This window comes from Triticum urartu, chromosome 5 (assembly GCF_003073215.2).
Source record: "Triticum urartu cultivar G1812 chromosome 5, Tu2.1, whole genome shotgun sequence".
Taxonomy (NCBI): Eukaryota; Viridiplantae; Streptophyta; class Magnoliopsida; order Poales; family Poaceae; genus Triticum; species Triticum urartu.
This window is the reverse complement of record NC_053026.1, coordinates 274212216-274226449: the sequence shown is the minus strand read 5'-3', so window position 1 is coordinate 274226449 and position 14234 is coordinate 274212216. Positions and strand designations below refer to the sequence as shown.

Sequence of the window (14234 nt, the reverse complement as noted above, 5' to 3'; positions counted from 1 at the left end):
TATCGTACCACATACCTATTCCTTTTCAGAGTCTGAAACGTTCTGGAAAGTGTCCCTTATGTATTCCTCTGGGGTTACAGTTTCAATAACATTGGTTTCAACATTTATAGGATTACCTGAGATATAATGTTTGATTCTTTGACCGTTCACCACCTTCGGATTTGTGCCTTCGAAGTTGTTGATTTTTATGGCACCGGAACGATAGACCTCCTCGATAACGTAAGGACCTTCCCATTTATAGAGAAGTTTTCCTGCAAAAAATCTTAAACGAGAGTTTTATAGCAATACATAATCACCTACATTAAACTCACAATTTTGTATCCTTTTGTCATGCCATCTTTTAACTTTTTCTTTAAACAATTTGGCATTCTCATAGGCTTGGGTTCTCCATTCATCAAGTGAGCTAATGTCAAATGACCTTTTCTCACTGGCAAGTTTGAAATCATAATTGAGCTCTTTAATATCCCAATAAGCCTTATGTTCTAGTTCGAGAGGTAAGTGACATGCTTTTCCATAAACCATTTTATACGGAGACATACCCATAGGATTTTTATATGCAGTTCTATAGGCCCATGATGCATCATCAAGTTTCTTGGACCAATTCTTTCTAGATCTATTAACAGTCTTTTGCAAAATTAATTTGAGTTCTCTATTACTCAATTCTACTTGACTACTAGACTGTGGGTGATAAGGAGATGCAATTCTATGATTAACATCATACTTAGCAAGCATTTTACGGAAAGCACCATGAATAAAATGTGAACCGCCATCAGTCATTAAATATCTAGGGACTCCAAACCTCAGAAAAATAACTTCTTTAAGCATCTTAATAGAGGTGTTATGATCAACACTACTAGTTGGAATAGCTTCTACCCACTTAGTAACGTAATCAACAACAACTAAAATATGTGTATATCCATTAGAGGCAGGAAAATGTCCCATATAATTAAAGCCCCAAACATCAAATGGTTCAATAACAAGTGAATAATTCATAGGCATTTCTTGATGTCTACTAATATTACCAATTCTTTGACATTCATCACAAGATAAGACAAACTTACGGGCATCCTTGAAGAGAGTAGGCCAATAAAAACCGGATTGCAATACCTTATGTGCAGTTCTATCTCCAGCGTGGTGTCCTCCATAAGCTTCAGAGTGACACTTGCGTAGGATCTGTTCCTGTTCATGCTCAGGTACACAACGCCTAATAACACCATCTACTCCTTCTTTATAGAGATGTGGGTCATCCCAAAAGTAATGTCTTATATCATAGAAAAACTTTTTCTTTTGCTGGTATGTGAAACTAGGTGATATAAATTTAGCAACAATGTAATTAGCATAATCAGCATACCATGGGGCAGTATGAGAAGCATTTATGATATTTAATTGTTCATCAGGAAAGCTATCATCATTAGGTAGTGGGTCATCAAGAACATTTTCTAACCTAGACAAGTTATCTGCAACGGGGTTCTCAGCTCCCTTTCTATCAATAATATGCAAATCAAATTCTTGTAGCAAGAGAACCCATCTAATAAGTTTAGGTTAGCATCTTTCTTTTCCATAAGATATTTAATTGCAGCATATGATCCGTGTGAATAGTTACTTTAGAATCAACAATATAAGGTCTGAACTTATCACAAGCAAATACAACTGCTAAGAATTCTTTTTCAGTAGTAGCATAATTTCTCTGGGCATTGTCTAGAGTTTTACTAGCATATTGAATAACATTTAATTTCTTATCAACTCTTTGCCCTAGAACAACACCTACAACATAATCACTAGCATCACACATAATTTCAAAAGGTAAATTCCAATCAGGTGGCTGAACAATAGGTGCAGAGATCAATGCTTTCTTAAGTATTTCAAATGCTTCTACACAATCATCATCAAAGACGAATGGTATATATTTTTGTAATAAATTAGTCAGAGGCCGAGAAATTTTTGAGAAGTCCTGAATGAACCACCTATAAAAACCGGCATGACCAAGGAAATTTCTTATACCTTTGATGTCCTTGGGACACGTCATCTTTTCAATAGCATCAACTTTAGCTTTATGAACTTCAATGCCCCTTTCAGAAATTTTATGCCCCAAGACAATATCTTCATTAACCATAAAGTGGCACTTCTCCCAATTCAAGACAAGGTTAGTTTCTTCACATCTCTGCAAAACTCGATCAAGGTTGCTTAAGAAATCATCAAAAGAGGATCCATAAACGGAGAAATCGTCCATGAAAACCTCACAATTCTTTTCACAAAAGTCAGAGAATACAGCCATCACGCATCTTTGAAAGGTAGCAGGTGCATTACATAAACCAAAAGGCATACGTCTATAAGCAAAGGTACCGAAAGGGCAAGTAAAAGTGGTCTTTGATTGATCATCAGCTGACACAGGTATTTGAGAGAAACCAGAATAACCATCTAGAAAGCAAAAATGTGTATGTTTGCATAATCTTTCTAGCGTTTGATCAATGAAACGTAAGGGGTAACGATCTTTTTTGTAGCCTTATTTAATTTGCGGAAATCAATTACCATCCTATAACCTGTAATAATTCTTTGCGGAATCAATTCATCTTTATCATTAGGAACGACAGTAATACCTCCCTTCTTAGGAACACAATGGACAAGACTTACCCACTGACTATCAGCAACGGGATAAATTATACCTTCCTCAAGGAGCTTTAGTATTTCTTTCCTTACCACTTCTTTCATCTTAGGATTCAGCCGTCGTTGGTGATCAATAACTGGTTTGGCATCTTTCTCCAAATTTATTTTGTGTTGACATAGAGTGGGACTAATTCCCTTAAGATCATCAAGAGTATATCCAATAGCAGCACGGTGCTTCTTCAGAGTTTTCAATAATTTTTCTTCCTCCTTCTCTGAAAGGTTAGCACTAATAATAACATGATATATCTTCTTTTCATCAAGATAAGCATATTTAAGAGCATCAGGCAATGGTTTAAGCTCAAACACGAGATCACCCTTGGGTGGAGGAGGATCCCCTAAAATTTCAACAGGCAAGTTGTGTTTCAGAATAGGTCCCTGTTTAAAGAACACTTCATCCATTTCCCTTCTTTCATTCATAAACATATCATTTTCGTGGTCTAGCAAATATTGTTCTAAAGGATCACTAGGAGGTACGGCAATAGAAGCAAGACCATTAATTTCATCTTTACTAGGCAATTCCTCTTCATGGTGTTGTCTACGAAATTTAGAAAAGTTAAACTCATGAGAAATATCGCCTGAACCAATAGTAACAACATCCTTTTTGCAGTCTATCCTAGCATTAACAGTGTTTAAGAAGGGTCTACCAAATATAATGGGACAAAAACTATCTTGTGGGGAACCAAGAACAAGAAAATCAGCAGGATATTTAGTTTTTCCACACAAGACTTCAACATCTCTAACAATCCCAATTGGTGAAATAGTATCTCTATTGGCAAGTTTAATTGTGACATCAATATCTTCTAACTCAGCAGGTGCAATATCATGCATAATTTCTTTGTATAAGTCAATAGGTATTGCACTAGCACTAGCACCCATATCACACAAGCCATGATAACAATGATCCCCTATTTAAATAGAAATAATAGGCATGCCTACTACAAGTCTATGTTTATCTTTAGCATAGGGTTTAGCAATTCTAGCAGTTTCATCACAGAAATAAATAACATGCCCATCAATATTATCAGCCAAGAGATCCTTAACAATAGCAATATTAGGTTCAACTTTAACTTGCTCAGGAGGTGTATAGGTTCTAATATTGCTTTTACGAACCACAGTTGAAGCTTTAGCATGATCTTTTATCCTAACAGGAAAATGTGGTTTCTCAACATAAGCAGTAGGAATATTAGGATCATTATAAGTGATAGTATTTTCTTCAATTTTAATACGTGCAACTACTTTTACTTCTATGAGAGGATGATATTTAAGCCACTTCTCCTTAGGGAGATCAACATGAGTATCAAAAGATTCACAGAAAGAAGCTACTATCTCAGAGTCTAGTCCATATTTAGTACTAAATTTACGGAAAACATCGGTATCCATAAAAGATTTAACACAATCAAACTTAGGTGTCATACCTGACTCCTTACCTTCGTCGAGATTCCAATCTTCATAGTTGCGTTTAGTTCTTTCCAATAAATCCCATTTGAATTCAATAGTATTCATCATAAAAGAGCCAGCACAAGAAGTATCGAGCATGGTGTGATTGTTACCAGAAAGCCGAGCATAATTTTTTTGGATAATCATTTCTCTTGAGAGCTCATTATTGGGGCATGAATATAACATTGATTTAAGCCTCCCCCAAGCTTGAGCGATGCTTTCTCCTTCGCGAGGCCAAAAATTATATACATAATTGCGATCACGATGAACAAGATGTATAGGATAAAACTTCTGATGAAATTCCAATTTCAATCATTTGTAGTTCCATGATCCCATATCATCACATAGCCTATACCATGTCAATGCATCTCGCTTCAAAGATAAAGGGAAGACCTTCTTCTTGATAACATCATTGGGCATACCTGCAAGCTTAAATAATCCACAAACTTCATCCACATATGTTAGGTGCTCATCAGGATGTAATGTTCCATCTCCTGCAAAAGGATTAGCTAGTAGTTTTTCTACCATACCCGAAGGAATTTCAAAGTAGACATTTTCATTTTCAGTAGGTTCAGTAGGTTGAGTAGGTTGAGGAGCAACTCTTTGCTCTACTGGTCGAGGTGAAGATACCCCGAACAAGCCCCTCAGAGGATTACTTTCCATAGTAACAAGTGACAGTAAATTTCAGCACACTATATAAATTTTTCCTTACCAAATTCCACCTACCAAAGGCGCTTCACTCCCCGACAACAGTGCCAGAAAAGAGTCTTGATGACCCACAATTATAGGGGATCTATCGTAGTCCTTTCGATAAGTAAGAGTGTCGAACCCAATGAGGAGCAGAAGGAAATGATAAGCGGTTCAGCAAGGTATTCTCTGCAAGCACTGAAATTATAGATAACATATAGTTTTGTGATAAGATAATTTGTAACGAGCAACAAGTAACAAAAGTAAATAAAGTGCAGAAAGGTGGCCCAATCCTTTTTGTAGCAAAGGACAAGCCTGGACAAACTCTTATATGAAGTAAAGCGCTCTCGAGGACACATGGGAATTATCGTCAAGCTAGTTTTCATCACGTTCATATGATTCGCGTGCGGTATTTTGATAATCTGATATGTGGGTGGACTGGTGCTTGGGTGTTGTCCTTACTTGGACAAGCATCACACTTATGATTAATCCCCATTGCAAGCATCCGCAACTACAACAGAAGTATTAAGGTAAACCTAACCATAGCATGAAACATATGGATCCAAATCAGCCCCTTATGAAGCAACACATAAACTAGGGTTTAATCTTCTGTCACTCTAGCAACCCATCATCTACTTATTACTTCCTAATGCCTTCCTCTAGGCCCAAATAATGGTGAAATGTCATGTAGAGTCGACGTTCACGTAACACCACTAGAGGAGAGACAACATACATCTCATCAAAATATCGAACGAATACCAAATTCACATTACTACTAATAGCAAGACTTCTCCCATGTCCTCGGGAACAATCGTAACTACTCAAAAAGCATATTCATGTTCATAATCAGAGGGGTATTAATATGCATATAGGATATGAACATATGATCTTCCACCAAATAAACCAACTAGTATCAACTACGAGGAGTAATCAACACTACTAGCAACCTACAGGTACCAATCCCAGACTTAGAGACAGGAATTGGATACAAGAGATGAACTAGGGTTTGAGAGGAGATGGTGCTGGTGAAGATGTTGATGGAGATTGGCCCCCTCCCGATGAGAGGAGCGTTGGTGATGACGATGGCGATGATTTCCCCCTCCCGGAGGGAAGTATCCCCGGCAGAACAGCTCCGCCGGAGCCCTAGATTGATTCCGCCAAGGTTCCGCCTCGTGGCGGCGGAGTCTCGTCCCGAAAGTTTTCTTATGATTTTTTCCTCAACGAAAGACTCCATATAGCAGAAGATGGGCATCGGAGGGCCACCAGGGGGCCCACGAGGCAGGGGGGCGCGCTCCCCACCCTTGTGGCCAGGGTGTGAGCCCCCTCTGGAACTTCTTGCGCTCGGTATTTTTTATATATTCTGAAAATAGCTTCCGTGAAGTTTCATGACTTTTGGAGCTGTGCAGAATAGGTCTCTAATATTTGCTCCTTTTCCAGCCTAGAATCCCAGCTGCCGGCATTCTCCCTCTTTATGTAAACCTTGTAAAATAAGAGAGAATAGGCATAAGTGTTGTGACATAATGTGTAATAATAGCTCATAATGCAATAAATATCGATATAAAAGCATGATGCAAAATGGACGTATCAATGGCGGTCATCTCCTTCTTTTGGTCCGACACCAGCCCCATCTAGAGAGCTTTGGCGGGGGAGGAATCCATGATGGGAGTGGTGCGGAGAGGGATCGAAGGCGGATGACTGCGGCTATAGCTGAGGCATCGGTTTATATAGCAATGGTGGGCGGCAGAGGGACACATGGGTGACGCCGGTGGAGACGCCTCGGCAACCACGTGCTACCAATGTGGCTGGCAGACGGACGGATATGCAGCCGCCGTGTTGTTTGAACGTGCGACAGTCGCCTGCACCGGGAGCGGCGTTCTCTCGGCTGGTGCGTTGCTTCAATGCTAGCGTCAGTGAGTGGTCGCGTCCGTTCTGGCCGGGCATGAATTCAGGCGCTGACGCTCTAGAGCGGCACTGACCGAAAATGCACGAGAGGGGGGAGGGGCTTTTGGTGGTTCAAGGCGGTCAGAACTGGGTATGGGATCAGTCCGAACTTCCGCAAAACCCGCCATGTTTGTCTCTGATTTGCAGGAGAAATCGCATCCGGACCGCGCCACGGATCGACACATGATCGTGTTGGATGGCTTCCACGGTCCGAACGCATGCGATTTGTTTGCGGGTCGGTGTTGAAGATGCCTAGAACTCATAGCTGCCCAGCTGGGAGTGAAAAATGGAGGGGCTGTTTGGTTTGTGACTAAACTTTGCCAAAGATTGCCACACCTAAGGTTAGGTAAGTTTGACCAACTTAGGTGAATGTTTGGTTCAAGCCACATCTTTGACAAGCCACACTTGGGCCCCACATGGTATACACACAAAAAATATGGCAAAATTCCCTTAGGCTTGCCAACTTATAGCTCTCACTTTGATGAACTAACCTTAGACAAGTTTGGCAAAATGTGTGATAATATATGGCAATACTAGTCCTAGAACCAAACAGCCCCGGACTTCAATAGCGTGCGCAGCACAACAAAATTGACTGGATGTGCACATGGTGCACATGCTTTGTTTCATCGACATGGTTCTCGTTGAGAGTTCCTTGTTTCCAAAGGAAAAGCCCACCAGATACAGTTTGGCTTGGCCTCGCCCTCCATGTACGAACCACGATCGAACCATGCATTGTGACACCACCAAAGGAAAAACTCTGATGGAGTCCACCTCATTGACATGGCTCCCGTTGAGAGTTGCTTGCTTCCAAAGAAAAATCCCCACCAGATCCAGTTCGAGTTGGCCTTTGCAGCCGAGAGGAAAGAGGGATCTCGAGCCAGCGACGCACGAGCAACAAGACAAAGCCACGGCCTCCACGTACGAACCATCGTGACACGAGCCCTAAAAACTCTGGCTTAGCCCACCTCATCGCCATGGACGTCAGGCATGGCGTATGCAAACTGTACCGCAGGCATGGCGCTACGCTGAGCCTTCTAGAACAAGGCGAAGCGCGCGCGCTATATATAGGCCGCCATGCAGGATGCTGCCACTGCCACACAGCACACACATCCAATCAACCCGAGACCTCAAGTGTCACGGCTCGAGACACATCACCTCCCCCGGACCACTCTGTTAGCCATGGATAAGGCGTACATTGCCATCCTCACCATCGCCTTCCTCTTCCTGATCCACTACGTTCTGGGCAATGGCCGGCGCGGCGGCAAGGGCGCCGCGCAGCTGCCGCCGAGCCCCCCGGCCATCCCGTTCCTCGGCCACCTCCACCTCCTGGAGAAGCCGTTCCATGCCGCGCTGCACCGCCTCGCCGCGCGCCTCGGCCCGGTCTTCTCGCTGCGGCTCGGCTCGCGCCGCGCCGTTGTGGTCTCCTCGGCGGAGTGCGCCAGGGAGTGCTTCACGGAGCACGACGTGACGTTCGCCAACCGGCCCCGGTTCCCCTCGCAGCTGCTCGTCTCCTTCGACGGCGCCGCGCTCGTCACGTCCAGCTACGGCCCGCACTGGCGCAACCTCCGCCGCGTCGCCGCCGTGCAGCTGCTCTCCGCGCACCGCGTCGCCTGCATGTCGGGCGTCATCGCCGGCGAGGTGCGCGCCATGACGCGCCGGCTGTTCCGCGCCGCCGCGGCGTCCCCCGGCGGCGATGGCGCCGCGCAGGTCCAGCTGAAGCGGAGGCTCTTCGAGCTCTCCCTCAGCGTGCTCATGGAGACCATCGCCCAGACCAAGGCGACCCGGTCGGAGGCCGACGCCGACACGGACATGTCCGTGGAGGCCCAGGAGTTCAAGAAGGTGGTGGACGAGCTCATCCCGTACCTCGGCGCCGCCAACACGTGGGATTACCTGCCGGTGTTGCGGTGGTTCGACGTGTTCGGCGTTAGGAACAAGATCCTGGCCGCCGTGAGCAGGAGGGACGCCTTCATGCTGCGTCTCATCGACAACGAGCGCCGGAGGCTCGACGACGCTGGCACCGAAGGCGACAAGAAGAGCATGATCGCCGTGCTGCTCACTCTGCAGAAGACGGAGCCGGAGGTGTACACCGATACCATGATCATGGCTCTCTGCGCGGTGAGCTATCCTGTTTCCACCTCCTCTTCTCGCTTGGTCTATCTCTAATATATGTTAATTACTACTACAATTTTGCTAAAGCATACTTTCTCGGTCCGGTGAAGAGTGTACATCTATAAATTTTAGGACAAGTTATGGATTTGAGTAAAAAATGCATTGGAAAGGTGCAAGCCACCATCTCTCTCATCTTTAGTTATCCAACCCTCAATGAGCTAAGTGCATGTACAAATTAAGAAGATCATGTGTAGATTGCTATTGGTCTTGATTGCCGTGTGATGAGAGAGAAGTATTTTTTTCCTACTTTAAAGTGCATTAGGAAAATAGAAGTACATTCTTTTGTGGACAAATTTTAAAGCTAGATATACACTCTTCACCGGACAGAGGGATTATCTAGATATGTTTCAAGTATTGCACATCTAAGCTTGATTTTACGTTAAAATTTATGCAAGTATTTTTTTATTTTTCTTATAATTTAGTAACTCATTTTAGATATACAATAACTAAAGCACATCTATAGATCCTTCTTTATCTTAGTTTGTCTTCACCAAGGCAATTACTACGTTCGTCTTGATTTATTAATCATTTTTGTATTCCATGCCAAAATTTATTCTTAAATTTAACCAACAAAATGCTAATGCATGTCATAAAAAATAATATAATTAAAAACTATAGTCAAATATAAATCCAATAATATAGTTTTTTATGATATCATTTTTTATAACATGCATTAATATTTTGTTAGTTAAATTTTTAGTCAAAAATTGACACAAAATACAAATAAGACTTATAAACCATGACGGAGGTAGCTACCCGTACATCCTTTAAGATTAAGTCAACAGACAGACAGCAGCACGACGAGAGTCAGTCTAGCCTAGTCCTGGCCATCTCAGGCCCGGCCCTGTCAGCCCACCCAGGCCCGGCCCTAAAATCCAGGGCCTAGGCCCGATGGGCTTGACCGTGGGCCGGGCTTGGGCCTGAGTTTTGAGCCCACTAGCAGGGCCTGGGTGGGCTTGGGCTTAGCATATTGACATTTTAAGGAAGAGGCCCAGCCCACGACCCTAAGCCCTAAGGGCTTTTCAGGGCTTTTTACCAGATGGGCCGGGCTTGGGCTTGAAAAGTAGGCCCGGTGATAGGGCCTGGGCCTCAGTTTTCTGCCATGGGCTTTTTTAGGCCCGGCCCGGCCCGGCCCATGGCCAGATATAGTCTAGCCATCACTCTAATTTTTTATTTATCATGCATCGTGAAATACTACTAGAGGCCACGCGACGTAGGGACTGCAGGAGCATATGGGACAAGAATACTATCGTGGTGTATATGGGTTCAGTACTTGAGCGGTCAGTGGGTCACTAGCTAGCCAGCACGGTAGATAACGCCATATCACTTGGTTGGATGGATCCAACATGTCATGTCAGTGCGCAAGTGAGCATACTTTGGCTGTTGTGCTTTGTGACAGTGCACCGACGATTGTAATGTCTCTTCTCCCCAATCTGATAAACTAAAACTCGTGGAGGCAATCATACTCATGTCACGATCTCACTGCACTCATTTTCTTGGTGAATTCTCTGCAGAATTACTCACGCCACCATCTCACCAATAACCCTCGTTTTCTCAATGGACTATGTGCAGAATTTATTTGGGGCCGGAACGGAGACCACGTCGACGACGACGGAGTGGGCGATGTCGCTGCTGCTGAACCACCCGGCGGCGCTCAAAAAGGCGCAGGCCGAGATCGACGCGTCCGTGGGCACCTCCCGGCTGGTGACCGCCGACGACGTGCCGCGGCTCGCCTACCTGCAGTGCATCGTGAGCGAGACGCTGCGGCTGTACCCGGCGGCGCCGATGCTGCTGCCGCACGAGTCCTCGGCGGACTGCAAGGTGGGCGGCTACAACGTGCCGAGCGGCACGATGCTGATGGTGAACGCGTACGCCATCCACCGGGACCCCGCGGCGTGGGAGCGGCCGCTGGAGTTCGTCCCGGAGCGGTTCGAGGACGGGAAGGCGGAGGGGCGGTTCATGATCCCGTTCGGGATGGGCCGGCGGCGGTGCCCCGGGGAGACGCTGGCGCTGCGGGCTATCGGCATGGTGCTGGCCACGCTGGTGCAGTGCTTCGACTGGGAGCGCGTGGACGGCGCGGAGGTGGACATGACGGAGGGCGGCGGGCTCACCATCCCCAAGGTCGTGCCGCTCGAGGCCGTGTGCAGGCCGCGCCCGGCCATGCGCGACGTGCTTCAGAGCCTCTGATGGCCGAACTTCTTGGCATCGTGGTTTTGATAGCCTGCTGATGTAGTAAATAAACTTGTGACTTTGTGTGAGCAGAGTCAGGCTAGATATCATCGTATGTAAATTACAGGTACGTGTCAGGGTTTTGTGAGAACCAGCTAAGCTATCTAGGTAGTTAGCTCGTGGATCCAGGTAGTACCAAACCAGCAATTTGTAATTTAGTTTGTAGCAAGAATGTTTCATATGGGGTAACTATTTATATCATCTCTCTGTAAAATTGCAATTCAAAAAATGTAGGGTACGAACGTTCATGATTTGGGCTTACACCGATCTGGGCATGCGAGGGAAGGCAGTTTCACTTAGAATCTCAGATCTTACGCCGCAAAAAAAAAAGGATCTCAGATCTTAGAATCAAAACTTTTTTTTTCTGTATTTGCAAATAAGCAGGTAATAGAAAGATAAGGAAATGAAAGCGGGAATACCCACCTGTGAAATTTTTTGCAGTGGTTTTGCTATTTATCAGTTGTCTGAAAACGGAATTTAGACAAGTAATTCTTTGGACGAGAGAAAGCAGCACTCCGAGGTCGGGGGCAACACGACGAGGCTGATCCCCGGGTACCGAGCTCGAATTCGCCCTATAGTGAGTCGTATTACAATTCACTGGCCGTCGTTTTACAACGTCGTGACTGGGAAAACCCTGGCGTTACCCAACTTAATCGCCTTGCAGCACATCCCCCTTATGTATCAAGACTTTCTCACCCGTAGCGATGCTTAAGTCTGTCCGAATCATGTTAGCAATTGCCGCATTTTATGATTATGAAATTTGGCAAATGGATGTCAAAACTGCATTCCTGAATGGATTTCTGGAAGAAGAGTTGTATATGATGCAACCAGAAGGTTTTGTCGATCCAAAGGGAGCTAACAAAGTGTGCAAGCTCCAGCGATCCATTTATGGACTAGTGCAAGCCTCTCGAAGTTGGAATAAATGTTTTGATGGTGTGATCAAAGCATATGGTTTTATACAGACTTTTGGAGAAGCATGTATTTACAAGAAAGTGAGTGGGAGCTCTATAGCATTTCTGATATTATATGTGGATGACATATTGTTGATTGGAAATGATATAGAATTTCTAGATAGCATAAAAGGATATTTGAATAAGAGTTTTTCAATGAAGGACCTTGGTGAAGCTGCTTATATATTGGGCATCAAGATCTATAGAGATAGATCGAGACGCTTAATTGGACTTTCACAAAGCACATACCTTGACAAAGTTTTGAAGAAGTTCAAAATGGATCAAGCAAAGAAAGGGTTCTTGCATGTGTTACAAGGTGTGAAGTTGAGTAAGACTCAATGCCCGACCACTGCAGAAGATAGAGAGAAAATGAAAGATGTTATCTATGCTTCAGCCATAGGCTCTATCATGTATGCAATGATGTGTACCAGACCTGATGTGTGCCTTCCTATTAGTTTAGCAGGGAGGTACCAAAGTAATCCAGGAGTGGATCACTGGACAGCGGTCAAGAACATCCTGAAATACCTGAAAGGACGAAGGATATGTTTCTCATTTATGGAGGTGACAAAGAGCTCGTCGTAAATGGTTGTGTCGATGCAAGCTTTGACACTGATCTGGACGATTCTAAATCGCAAACCGGATACGTGTTTTTATTAAATGGTGGAGCTGTCCATTGGTGCAGTTCTAAACAAAGCGTCGTAGTGGGATCTACATGTGAAGCAGAGTAATAGCTGCTTCGGAAGTAGCAAATGAAGGAGTTTGGATGAAGGAGTTCATATCCGATCTAGGTGTCATATCTAGTGCATCGGGTCCAATGAAAATCTTTTGTGACAATACTGGTGCAATTGCTTTGGCAAAGGAATCCATATTTCACAAGAGAACCAAGCACATCAAGAGATGCTTCAACTCCATCCGGGATCAAGTCCAGGTGGGAGACATAGAGATTTGCAAGATACATACGGATTTGAATGTTGCAGACCCATTGACTAAGCCTCTTCCACGAGCAAAACATGATCAGCACCAAGGCTCCATGGGTGTTAGAATCATTATTGTGTAATCTAGATTATTGACTCTAGTGCAAGTGGGAGACTAAAGGAAATATGCCCTAGAGGCAATAATAAAGTTATTATTTATTTCCTTATATCAAGATAAATGATTATTATTCATGCTAGAATTGTATTAACTGGAAACATGATACATGTGTGAATACATAGACAAACAGAGTGTCACTAGTATGCCTCTACTTGACTAGCTCGTTGATCAAAGATGGTTATGTTTCCTAACCATAGACAAAGAGTTGAATGATGTGATTGACTTGACCCATTCTGTTAGCTTAGCACTTGATCATTTAGTATGTTGCTATTGCTTTCTTCATGACTTATACATGTTCCTATGACTATGAGATTATGCAACCCCCGTTTACCGGAGGAACACTTTGTGTGCTACAAAACGTCACAACGTAACTGGGTGATTATAAAGGTGCTCTACAGGTGTCTCCGAAGGTACTTGTTGGGTTGGCGTATTTCGATATTAGGATTTTTCACTCCGATTGTCGGAGAGGTATCTCTGGGCCCACTCGGTAATATGATAACCCACAAGTATAGGGGATCGCAATAGTTTTCGAGGGTAGAGTATTCAACCCAAATTTATTGATTCGACACAAGGGGAGCTGTAACATCCCAAATTTTCAATTTGGATATGTATACATTTAGATCATCATTGCATATCTATTTTCTTGCATTTTTGGTCGATCCTTAGAAATTTCACGCAACTCAAGGACCTTCGGAGAGAGTTTGGAGATTCGTTATTTTCATAATTTGAGATTTCTCGAATTTGAAAAGAGGATCATTTGATTTATTTATTTCATCTTCAATTATTTTTCCGATATCAAAATATGAGAGAGGGAATAATATGACTTTCCCAAAATATAGGAAAAATGAAGATTTAATAAATAGATCAAATTTCGTTTTCCGGTGTTTGTTTGTTTTTCTTTGGATAGGGAAAAATGCGCGTTTTCGAAAATTGCATTTTAGGTCCGTAGAAAAGTTCATTTTGTTCGACTCATTTTTAGGAGTCGGGGAAAATTTACTTTAGGGTTTTTGGAGCCCGTTTAGTTTTTCTTTTTCTTGTTTTTCTGCGCGCGGAACCAGTTAAAAA

The 14234-nt window shown here is 43.7% G+C and overlaps 1 protein-coding gene across 1 annotated transcript; it reads left to right on the top strand.

Moving 5' to 3' along the window:
* The first annotated feature begins 7805 nt into the window (after positions 1–7805).
* On the top strand, positions 7806–11328 carry LOC125508581 (cytochrome P450 81Q32-like). The gene is made up of 2 exons (XM_048673333.1): positions 7806–8844; positions 10471–11328. The coding sequence occupies exons 1-2, from the start codon at positions 7909–7911 to the stop codon at positions 11083–11085; spliced, it is 1551 nt and encodes a 516-aa protein (XP_048529290.1). The 5' UTR covers positions 7806–7908; the 3' UTR covers positions 11086–11328.
* The last annotated feature ends 2906 nt before the right edge of the window (positions 11329–14234 follow it).